Raw genomic sequence first — 12,708 nt, 5'->3', positions numbered from 1 at the left:
ATGCCTACAACCATGTCCATATCCGTGAGGGAGATGAATGGAAAACAGCCTTCAACACTCCCATTGGTCACTACGAGTACCTTGTGATGCTCTTCGGTTTGGCCGAACACGTCCAGCACGTTAGGCAAGTCCTGCAGTGCCTCCTGAACAACCACCTGTTTTTCAAGATCCAGAAGAGTGAATTCCATGTCAACACGGTTTCATTCCTGGGGTTCATCATCTCTAAAGGTAACATCCAGATGGGTCCCCGCAAGACCCGGGTTGTCAGAGACTGGCCAAAACCCACTTCAGTCAAACAGCTGCAGTGTGTCCTGGGTTTTGACAGTTTCTATCGGAGATTCATCCGGAACTTCAGCTCCATCGCCACATCCTTCACTGCTCTCACCAAAGGCACGTCCACTCAGTTTGGTTGGTCCTCTGAAGCTGAAAAGGCTTTCAACGGCCTCAAACAGCTGCCCCTGTCCAGGTGATTCTGGAAGCTGCACTTCCCTTTGTCGTCGAGGTGGATGCCTCTGATGTGGGTTCATTCTCAAATCTTGCAGTGGGGGCATTAGTCCGAAGACGGTTTTGGTGGCCCACCATGGAGAGGGATGTTCTGTCCTTTGTTGCTGCCTGTCCCACTTGTGTGGAGATCAAGAACCCCTGATCACATCCTCAGGGCCTACTACACCCTCTCGTGTTCCAGGTGTTTGACCTGCCGCTGGACATTGTCTCTACGATTGGTGTCCGCAGTTTACCGCCCGGTTCTGGAGGACCTTCTGCATGCTCATTAGGGTGATGGTCAGTCTCTCCTCGGGTTACCACACTCAGTTGAATGGCCAGATGGAGAGGGTTAATATCAAGACCTGGAGACGACCCTGAGATGCCTGGTTTCCTCCAACCCTGCAGCCTGGAGCGGTCAACTCGTCTGGGCTGAGTATGCGCACAACACCCTAACCTGCTCCTTCACAGGCATGTCTCCGGTTGAGTGCCTGCTCAGATCCCAGCCTCCGCTGTTCCTGGAGCAGGAGCCCGAGGTGGGGGTTCCTGCCAGAGAGAGGTTCGTCGAGCACTGCCGAAGGACCTGGAGGAGAGCAAGGTCAGCCCTGCAGAAGGCTTCTCTGCGGCAGCAGACCCAGGCCAACAGATGGCGCAGGCCCAGGGTATCACTGCGTCCAGGGCAGAGAGTCTGGCTGTCGGCCCAGGATCTTCCCCTGCGGGTGGAATCCCGCAAGCTGGCACCCCGGTTCATCGGACCCTTTAAGGTGCTGAGGAGGGTCAACCCGGTGGCCTACCGCCTCCAGCTTCCCCAGAACATGCAATCAACCCCATGTTCCACGTCTCCCGACTCCGGATCATTGAGGGCCAGCCCGCCTACACAGTCCATCGCCTGCTGGACTCCCGCCGGGTTCGCAGGAGTTTGCAGTACCTGGTGGATCGGTAGGGGTATGGGCCTGAGGAACGGTCCTGTATTTCGGCCCGGGACGTCCTGGATACGGCCCTGGTCTGAGAGTTTCATCGCCTTCACCCTGGGCGTCATGGGGAACGTCAACAGCCGTTCCTAGAGGGGGCGGGTATCCTGTCAGAAATGCTCCTGAGCCTGCTGCTCCGTCCGCTGGTCGCCAGAGGCCGTCATAGAATGAAAACAATAAAAGAGTCTAAGTTAATTGACCACACCTGTGCTTTATTTGTTTGCCTGCTATTTAAGCCGTTGAGTTCTACTCAATGTGTGTGCCTGTATCCCCTGTGATTACCTCAAGTAAAGCTTTTTGATTTGACTTTTGAATCCTGATTTGAATCCTGCCTGATTCTGCACTTGGGTCTGCCCAGTTCCCCGTTACACTAAATAAAGCTCAGTTCCCCTCAACTACAACAGATTGCTGGTCGGCAAGACAACGCAGTTACATCAGGGTCACGGACCACTGGGTGGATGAAAACACCTTGGAGAGAGGATCAGCTGCTCTGCATGCAAGAGATTCACATACATTTGAAGAGGGTCACATACATTTGAAGTTCTTGCTGGGGCCCTTGATGACATCCACTGTGAGTATCACATCAGGGAGAAAGTTGTGAGAACTACAACTGAGTGGGTCAAACTTTGTGAAAGCATTCAGAGTTTTCGGGAACAGAGTCAGGCTGAGGTATTTCAAGCAGAGCCAGATGCAGAGGAGTCAGAAAGTGATTATGGAGAGGAAGCTGAATACCAAGACACATTTGCCATTCTGGAAAATGACACGGGTCTCGAATACCATCTCCCTAAGAATCAGCGTTGTGCGTGTCACCTCTTGAATCATGTGACAACAGCGGATGCTGCCCTGGCAGAGGGCAAAAATTATACCTACAAAAGGCAACATTTGTGCAACATTCGCAAAATGCCAAACAATGTGGAATAAAACCAGGCGGTCATACTTGGCTGCGGAAGTTGTAGAAGAAGAGTGCCATCTGCAGTTGATCCAGCCACGGTGGAACTCAACATACTTGGAAGTGGAGAGGATCACACGCATCATACAGGAGAGGGGGGAGGGTGCCATCAGAAACGCACACTCATCTGATGAAGATGACGTCTTCTCGTAAGTCTGGCCCAGAAGGTCACAAGGTACAGGGGAGCTGGATGGGTATCTTGCCTGTGCATCTGATAAGATGGACCTGCTTCATTCCTTTCCACACATCAACACCGGTCTGCCTGCCTCTGCACGTCTTTTCAGCTGTGCTGGATTGCCCTTGACAGCAAAACGAGCTAGAATAGACTGTAACAATTTTGAAAGTCAGCTCCTGCTAAAACTGAACAGCAAGTTTAGAGTGAAGTGAAGTTGCTGGATAGAGCTCCTATGTTTTCTGTTTTTGTTTGTTTACATAATCAATATTGAGTGTGTTTATATGGAAAGCTTAACCTATTGATCTAATTCTATTTTTACAGAGTGTGCCAATGCTGGCCATGGCTTGCTCATTACTTCAGCAATTCCATGTTCTCTTGTTTCCTCCAGAGCTAATTTGACTGCTAAATCACAGTGCTGTATTAAAAAATAGCTCTATCCAATCCGTGCTTCAGGCATGTCTGCTGAAACTAGTACAAAATACAGCTTCTAGAATCCTTACTAGAACCAAAAAGTATGATCACATTACTCAAGTACTTCTTTGCACTGGCTTCCGATTAAACCACGAGCAGACATTAAAATGTTATTATTAGCCGATAAAGCATGACATGGACTCACTCCCTCGTATCTCGCCGACCTCCTTCAGCAATACAAACCTTCACATGTGCTTCGTTCACAAGATACCAGAATATCTAAGACTACGGCAGGGGGCAAAGCATTTTGCTACAGAGCACCCCATCTCTGGAATAATCTTCCGATTCATGTTTGGGAGTCAGATTCAGTCTAAATGTTCAAGTTGAGGATCAAGACTCATCTCTTTAGTCAGTGTTACGACCGGTCTTAGCCCGGTGATAAACCATCCTTGCTGTCTGTGCCTGGGGGCTGGCTTGCTGGGTGGTTACTGGGGCGCCTTCTGGTGATGTGGGGGCTGGGACAGCCTGGGCAGCTGCACCTCCCCACCCGATGCAGGAATGCCACTGTTTTGGCATTGGTCTTGTGGCTGGTGTTAGCCGTTGGGGACGATTCCATGCTCTCCTTATCCCTCAGGCTGAGCAGGCGCTGGCGGGTTGGGGCTTTGAGCTGGCCAGGGCTGCTGCTGCACAACTCTCCATGCAGGCGTGTGCCATGGGCTATACAGATTGGGGGCGATGGTGGTTGCCCCTGGCGTTATCCGGGTCTGGCTGCAGTTTATGGACGGGGGGTGCCCTGCGCCGGTGGACGAGTCGAGGCTGGTTCGGCTTGGGTGCTTGGTGTTAGCCCCTCTACCGAGTTGGTACAGGTTGGGGGGGCGGCATCTGCTGCCTGGGGCGATCTCAGGTCCTTCTTCCCGTTCAGTGGTGGGTGGGCTCTTGCAGTGTGCGGGCTTGGGCTGGCTGGGGCCTCTGCTGTAGGCCCTTCCAGTGCAGGCATACGGCCCAGTACCGTGCGTGCTGGGATGGTCATGGTGCTGGCTCTGGGCATTTTGGGCTCATGCTGCTGCCCCCTCTACCCCCCTGATGTCCCTCTGGTGAGCCGGCCCATGACAGAGTGGACGCAGTGTAAGCAGGTGCTGGCCTCGTCCTTTATATGTATTTTAGATGTCCCTTAGATGCGCAGAAAGCTGCCCTTCACTATGGACCCCTGAACTCTTGCACCATACCACATTTCGCATTAGTTTACTGTTCAGCACCTAATCAGCCTGAGGAGGATGGGTCCCCCTGGAGTCTGGTTCCTCTCAAGGTTTCTTCCTCCCAGGGAGTTTTTCCTTGTCACTGTGCCCTATATTTCTCTACCCACTGGGGAGTTTTTTCCTTGGCTTACTTTTGGTGGTGTATGGTTTGGTGTTCATATTGTTTAGTATTGTTTTTGTTGTGAAGCACTTTGTGACATTTGTCTATGTAAAAAGTGTGATACAAATACATGTGATTGATGTCCAGTATGCCCTGGTACTCCCCATTTTGTGTGAGTGAATAGGTGTGTGAGTGAGTGAGTGAATGAATAGGTGAGTGAAGGGGTGAGAGAGTGAGGCAGTAAGTGGATGGATGAGTTAGTGGGTCAGTCAGATTTTAAGTTTTTTCTATTATATTTTCAATTGATATGTGAATTGTATGCTTTGCATAATTACCTTATGGAATACTGAATTTAAATATGTTTGTTCTTACGTTAATTTCCTCTCTTCCTCTATTCCTCTACATTGCATGGGAAATGTTGAGCATCAGGCAATGAAATGAACTAATAAAAAAGGAAAATCTTTAAAAGTAACGTGAATTACTTTTGCTTAAGTACTTTTTAATAAGCTACTGTTTTACTCTTACTTAAGTAGTTTCAGAGACTACAACTTTTACTTTTACTTGAGTGAAAGTAACAGTACTTTTTCTTGAGTTGGATATTTCAGTACTCTTTCCACCTCTGGACACAAGACTGAACATTATCCACCCTACTTCCTCGCAGGCACACAAAAGGACTCAGTGGAATACATACATTAAATATTACAAACAACATATCAATTACCTCAGTCCAAAATCTTTTAATGTCAGGACAGTTCCAGAACAGATGCATAAGTGTATCAACCTCACCGCAGCCATGCCAACACAAACTTGACAGGCTTTGGTCCATCTTTTTCAGCCTGTGTGGTGTGATGTAGGCCCGATGCAGGACCTTCATTTGGCTAATTTTATACCTTACACATTGTGATATTGAATCTGTATTTTTCTAGATTGCATCCCATTGTGCTGCAGTGAAAAATACACCCATGTCCTGTTACCAGCGTAATTGTTTTTTTTTAATTATTTTTTTATTGTATAAGGAGACCGTTCCTCTCCCAACAGCAGCATCCCTCAGTTTGTTGTATAACACATTTTTATATCCTATATCCTATATCATTACCTTTCGATGAAATGCACTTCAACATTGACTTAAGATGTAAATAGGGTAACATACAGTGCCTATAGAAAGTCATCATACCCTGTGAAATGTTTACCTTTTGTCACATTACACCTTGGAAATGAAAATAAATCAAATCTAACTTTTTTGAGCTGTATGTACCCATTATAACCCTCATCATCAAAGTGAAAATAAAAAAATAAAAAAATCTGGACAATTATTAAAAATTAATGAGTGAAATACCTGGTTTGGTTAAGTGATCAGCCCCTTAGAGTATACCATTATAAACTTGCTCAGGTGCAACCAATCAACTTCCAGATCAAACACCAGGCTAATTGCCCCCCACCTGAAATCAATTGTAGTGGTTTTGATTACTTCAGAATGAAACCAGCTGTTTCTTGAGGATACCACTACTAGAAGTGCATGGTTCTGCAAAGAATTCACCATGGTACTTTCAAAAGGCCTCTGGGATAAAGTTGTAGGAAGGCACAAGTTAGGTGAAGGCTACAAAAAGATTTCGAAGGCTTTAGCTATCCCTCTGAGTACCGTTCAGAGCATCATTAAGAAGTGGAAGGCGTATGGCACCACCAACACCTTGCCTAGATCAGGCCGTCCGTCCAAACTGGATGACCGAGCCAGGAGGACATTGATCAGAGAAGCTACCAAGAGGCCAAAGGCAACTTTGAAGGACTTACAAGTCTTTATGGCTGGGACTGGTCTGTCTGTGCATGTGACAACAATCTCACAAGCTTTACACAAAGCTGGCCTGTATGGCAGGGTAGCAAGAAAGAAGCCTTTTCTGAAAAAGTGCCACAGTCAGTCTCGTTTGTGCTATGCAAAAACACACCTGGAAGATTCTGTTGCCATGTGGAAAAAGGTTTTATGGTCAGACGAGACTAAGATTGAACTTTTTGGACTGAACTCCAAGCGCTATGTTTGGCGAAAACCAAACACCGCACACCACCCAAAACACACCATACCTACTGCATGGTGGTGGCAACATTATGTTGTGGGGATGTTTCTCTTCAGCGGGGACTGGGCAATTGGTCAGGATTCAAGGGAAAATGGATGCTGCCAAGTACACCCAAATTCTTGAGGACAACCTGCGTCCCTCTGCTAGACAGCTGAAGATGGGCAGGTCATTCACCTTCCAACACGACAACGATCCTAAACATACCGCCAAAAGAACAACGCAGTGGCTTAAGGATAGAAAGGTGAATGTCCTTGAGTGGCCAAGTCAGAGCCCTGACTTAAATCCGATAGAAAATCTGTGGATGGACTTGAAGAGAGCAGTCCATCGCCGCTCACCACGGAATTTGACTGAACTCGAACAATTCTGCAAGGAAGAATGGGCAAATATTCTCAAATCTAGCTCTAGCTTTAGGACATCTACAGCTGCAAAGCTAGTAGAGACATATCCAAACAGATTGATGGCTGTAATTGCAGCAAAAGGTGGCTCTACAAAGTATTAAATCAGGGGACTGATGACTTTTCCAACCCTGTTATTCTTGTTTTTCATTTTTTATAAATGTTCAGAACTGTCGCCTTTTTTTTCATTAGTTTGATGTTGTATGGCTAAATTTGTACATAAAGCTGGAAAAAGTTTTTTTTTAATGGGTTTTGATTTCAGGCTGTACGACAAATATAGTAACTATTTCAAAGGGGTATGATGACTTTCTATAGGCACTGTATATGCCATATTGTGTTGTACATAGTTATTGTTTCTCTTTTTTGTATATAGTTAGCATTTGTATTATTATGTTTATAATAAAATGTGTACTTCTGCTTGTCTGACTATTTCTATTTAGCGTATACAGTCTCATCATTGAATGGCAATTCATACATTGGGATATAGCCTATACCTTTGCCTTCACATTGATGCTTAACAACTACAATAAAAGAATAACAACATCAATACAATGTTGTAACAATGTCAATAGTTCTTAAGTAACAGACTACAAGAAAAGAATAACTGCAAATAGGGTTTGGCCTTCACACGAAGTGTACACAGTTTTCCACCAATGGCACATATCTGATTATTCTATTATAAGATTTCTAGACATTTTGCAAAGAAGGTCGCCACTGACAGTGGCCCGGAATTTCGTAGTCCATTAAATAATGTTATATCATAGTGAGGTGAAAAGTAAACACATTTTTTGCAGATATGCAAAAACATCAGATTAGGGACGTAAAGAAAATGTAAAACTCACCTGAAGCACCCACAATCAGACCAATGGCATTCCATGACTTCTCCGTCTTTAGGTTGTCATTAAAGAATGGGTGCCGTGGGTCAAATACCTCAAGACATTTTTCGACTTTGTCCATTTTCAATCAGTTTAGTTCACCTATTGCGCTATGGGCAGGCCCCGTCTGGTGACCTCAAACAGGGGTATAGCAAGAGACCAATGTGATCAATACAACCGCCATCCCCTATGTAGAATGTAATGGCATAGAGACCATACCCTATTTATTTTATTTTATAATAGAAATATATTTTTCTATTTGAAAAATAAAAATCGGCCACACTTCATAACAGAAGGATATATTATTGCAACCTCAACACCAAAGATCTTTTCAATGTGTGCAGGGTGATTTGTGCAATTTTCCTACTTCGTTTTAGGACATCTACAGCAGATTGAGGAAAAAGATTGCAAGTGTAAAAACCTAGTTTTTTGATCACCACAGCGAGTAAGTGCAGAACGTTTAGAATGAACAACCATTAACAGTGACACACAGTTTTCCACCAGCGAAGAGGAACCTTATTCACACACACACACACACACACACACACACACACACACACACACACACACACACACACACACACACACACACACACACACACACACACACACACACACACACACACTTACTTACTTACTTACTTACTTACTTACTTACTTACTTACTTACTTACTTACTTACACACACACACACACACACACACACACACACATTAGTGTAAAGAAACTACAAAGACTGACATATAAAGAAGCACGGCCACCAATAAATACAATTCGACACTGAATAGTTCCCAAAAAAGAACACTCGCATCAATTACTCTCTTTCTGTCCGATTTTACGTCAGGCAAACGTGTAGAACGCACACTCTCCATTCTGGCATATGGTTGGCCGCCTGCAGGTCCTTCCTTCTTTTCCGCATCCCTGAGAGAGGCTGACGCTAGGATGGTGAGTTTAGTGCCACAAATTGTACAATAAGTTCCTTTATTTATCCCCACCATCCCTTCATCGATGTGATATTCGTTACCTCAGTGTATTATTACAAGGCATCCCGACAGAAACATTGCGATATTGAAATGGTAACATTTATTTTGATGCAATTTCCGAACTCCGATTAAACCAGTGGCATAGCATTAGCTGTCTCGTTTTGTACGCACTAGCACCATAGCTACAAAGTACACGTCAATGCTGAGCGATATTACTGTGATTTTGCCTGGTAGTGAGCTTTACTTTGGCTTACTGGTCAGAATAGTCCACGTAAGGGGATGGACAAGTTGGCCACAAAGCATTAGGTACTGACTGACTAGCAAGCAAGGTTTGGTGTCTGTCCTGTTGCCTCTGCGTGCTAGTGACTAACTGGAATCAAATGGCATGCCACAGCATTGTGGAGGGCACCTGTCGTGCACGGTGGTGACTTGACGATCTAGAGTGTTAAGGCGTACAGTAGCTGCTGATATTCATGGGATGGGTAGTTTTTGTTGGAAAGCTGTTTTAGTGATGGTGACGCTTATGCAAGTTTAGCAACCTGACAACATGGTTTCACCAACCTTAGCCGAATGTTGGCCAGGCTAGGTATTCACCTGACCAACATTACCTTTGCAGGTGTAGTATGGAATGGCATGTTTGTAAGACAGCAAATCTAGCTCGTATGATTTGTCTTGTCTGCCATGCATGATTGGCTTAAATTGGCTAACTATTAAAAGTCATGCTTTATGCTGAAATGTCTTGATGTGGCTATGAGCAATTGTTTTACTCTGTCCTCCATTACAGAACGACACAGTGACAGTTAGGACCCGGAAGTTCATGACCAACCGACTGCTTCAGAGGAAGCAAATGGTAAGCCCCAATTTCTCTTTCCTTGCATGCACATAACCAAACTATGGCATATATAGCAGACAAGTCAATACTTGTCTTGTTATTTCCCCCTGTAGGTTGTCGATGTCCTGCATCCAGGCAAGGCTACAGTCCCCAAGACTGAGATTAGAGAGAAGCTCGCCAAGATGTACAAGACCACCCCTGATGTGGTGTTTGTCTTTGGCTTCAGAACCCAGTTCGGTGGTGGCAAGACGACAGGCTTTGCCATGGTCTATGACTCTCTAGACTATGCAAAGAAGAACGAGCCCAAGCACAGGCTTGCCAGGGTGAGTGATGTTAAAAATGTATTGATATTCTCCCACTCATCACTTGTTTCTCACAGGGATTGATATTCTGACTGATCAGTCAGGAATTCCTGCTGATTTGACATTAATCCTCCAAAGCAACCAAACCGTTATCCTATTTCTCCCCCAGATTTTCTGTGGACATGATTCGAGCCCGACAGATATATTGGAGCACTGATATCTATCGACACTTTCCTCCGATAATGCCCTGATGTGCGTCAGCCTCACATTCCAAAATTATCGAAAATCTGTGTAATTGGCGTTTTAAGGGCAAGTTATACAGTTGTTTATTGGCGTTAGAGTGCCTACTGAAGTGGCTGAATTTAGCAAAGTAACGTTAGCATTTTGCACTGAAGTCCATTAGCACAGTCGCTAACTAAAAGGAGGCTGACTGAACAAGTTATTCGGCATGAGGATTAATTACCAATAATTTATTTCACCAGTTAATGTGGCTAGCCTTGTATCCAATTTCAGAGTCACAAGTTCAAGCTAACTTGTCACAAACATCTTGAGTGCTTAGTTCCAATTAACCGTATCAGCATGGACTGCACAACGCAAGTTTGTTTGCAGAGAGTGGAATATACCGCTTTGATAAAGTTTGTCTTGGGGAGAGCTGGAATAAACTGCCAAATCTTATAGAATGCTTTTCACAGTGTGTGTTTGGAGATGAAATATACTGAGTATAAAAAATTATTCAGTGGATGATGTTAGATTGAACAGCAAATCACTGTCAATATGCAGTGCACTGAACATGTGATTCACATTTGCCGTAAGAAACTTGATGTAAAATATATGTTGCACTATTTATCAATGGAGATCATTTCAGGTCATTGAGAGATGGATTATTGCCTAATCAGCATTAAGAGCATCCTTTTGCTATTGTCTACTTATGATAACTGTGCTAAAAAGGAACAAAAAGATATCTGCAGATTTATCACAATGTTGCCCCCCATAAATCGGTATCGGACCCAAAAATCCAGTATCGGTTGGGCTCTAGTCATGATTACATCCCTGCTATCAACACCAAAATGACCATTCTGTGTCCACTCCTTTTGTACAATCATGTTTTTAAATGTCATTTCCGTGTTCCTACAGCACGGCCTCTATGAGAAGAAGAAGTCGTCAAGAAAACAGCGCAAGGAACGCAAGAACAGAATGAAGAAAGTACGAGGCACCAAGAAAGCCAGTGTGGGAGCTGCTGGCAAAAAGGTAATATCTGATCTCTCCTGAATGAGTTCCAATAGTCTGAAGTAGCTTCCTCTTTGGTTTGTCTCCAACATCAGCTGCACTGATCTAAAAAGATGAGATGGATGAAAATAATATGTGATTCTTTCACATCACTGCAGATGAAGGAAATAAGGAGAGGAAGCCTCTTGACTATTGAGACACTCGCAAACGTTCACTTTGTTCTTAGACTAGTCATCTCACACATTCTTCCTTGTTCGTTTTACCTTAATCTGACTCTTACTGTTTTTATTTGCTTTGTCATCTTTCCTCTTATTGATTGTTCTTTGGGATTGTAGAAGGTACATGTTTTCATCAGTAGACTAACTGCTGTGTGCAAATATGCACGAGTGTTGGTCCTAGCTAACCCCCACAAAGTATCACCCACCTCCCATTTTACAATGGCTTTTAGTTACCAGTTTATCCCTGGTGGCTCATTCTAACTCATGACACTGTTAGGGAGTTTGAATTGACGACTAATAGTTTTAGATCCCAGTGAAACCTTTTGAACCTAAACCTTATTGATGATAATTTATAGTTCTGCTCACCTTAGTTCCCATAGACTTGATCAGTGAAAGGCAGCTGTGTACTTGGCTTTATTGAAACATAAACTTTGCACTGGAATGGGTTCTGTTGGCCATGCCATTCTTTCCCTTAGTGGAATTTGCACTTCTTACAGGAAGCCAACTTGTAGCCATTCAGAGATCTATTGTAGGTGTGAAAAGTGTTGAGTCAGGAGGTTAATGTTACTTTCTTCCATATTTTTGCCTTTTATTTTGCCTCCCATGGATTTCTTTTACAGAAATGAAGTGTCATTTTCAGGTATACCAGTAGAATTAAGAATTGGCATGGTGTTATTCTGTGTTGCACATTGGCTCTAGTTCCAATAGACCCTAGAGCTCCATGTCTCACCCTAGACTCTTGAGTCCCCACAGCCTTACCTTTTCTATTCCGGTGTCAAATACCTTCTTGACCTCTACCCTTTATCTTAAATCCCCTCTTCAAGTGTATACTCGCCCTCTAAAACCAGCCTGGCTCAAATGTAAAAAAGTACCATTGCAGTTTTGGCATAACTCTGCTTCTAAAGTTGACTTGTTTAGATTAATTATTGGTTGTGGTCATACTACTTTTGTACAGTTATGCCATTTCACATCTTAACAGATAAGTAAACCTGGTTGTCAGTTAATAGTATTAATACAATGATTTCAATATGAGGCAATTTGAACCGCATGTCATCTGTGACATTCAAATTATGATTGGTGACTGTAATAGTTATTTGCACATTGTACATTTGCAGTTAAAAATGTATAGATTGAGCCCCCCTTCCTCCTTTAGATCCCACTTTTTTTCATTACTGTTAATGCTTAAGCCTAAGAACTCTTCCCTAGGTACTGTAGTATAACTGGTGTTTGACACTGAACTTGTCCATCATGGATTGTTGCAAATATACTAATTTTGCTTTGTTTCCCTCCAGTGAGACCGGTAAATCAGCGAAGGTCGTCTTGTCAAGATGTTCTTGTGTATTGTCATCAAATTAAAAAGTTTTTTTTTTGGGGCGGGGGGGAATTATTTGAAATCTCGACTCATTCATTAACATTTAATGAGTGCTTGTAATGTTTAGTTGTGCAATTAAACCTGTTTCAAATAGTC

General features: G+C 43.9%; 1 protein-coding gene across 1 annotated transcript; it reads left to right on the top strand.

Annotated features, from left to right (window-relative positions):
• Positions 1-8,562: 8,562 nt before the first annotated feature.
• On the top strand, positions 8,563-12,708 carry LOC310824275 (small ribosomal subunit protein eS24). Its single transcript, XM_083697143.1, has 5 exons — positions 8,563-8,623; positions 9,446-9,511; positions 9,607-9,816; positions 10,930-11,043; positions 12,533-12,708. The coding sequence occupies exons 1-5, from the start codon at positions 8,621-8,623 to the stop codon at positions 12,533-12,535; spliced, it is 396 nt and encodes a 131-aa protein (XP_083553269.1). The 5' UTR covers positions 8,563-8,620; the 3' UTR covers positions 12,536-12,708.

This window comes from Argentina silus (assembly GCF_951799395.1).
Source record: "Argentina silus genome assembly, chromosome: Y".
NCBI lineage: Eukaryota > Metazoa > Chordata > Actinopteri > Argentiniformes > Argentinidae > Argentina > Argentina silus.
This window is presented reverse-complemented; position numbering and strand designations above follow the sequence as displayed.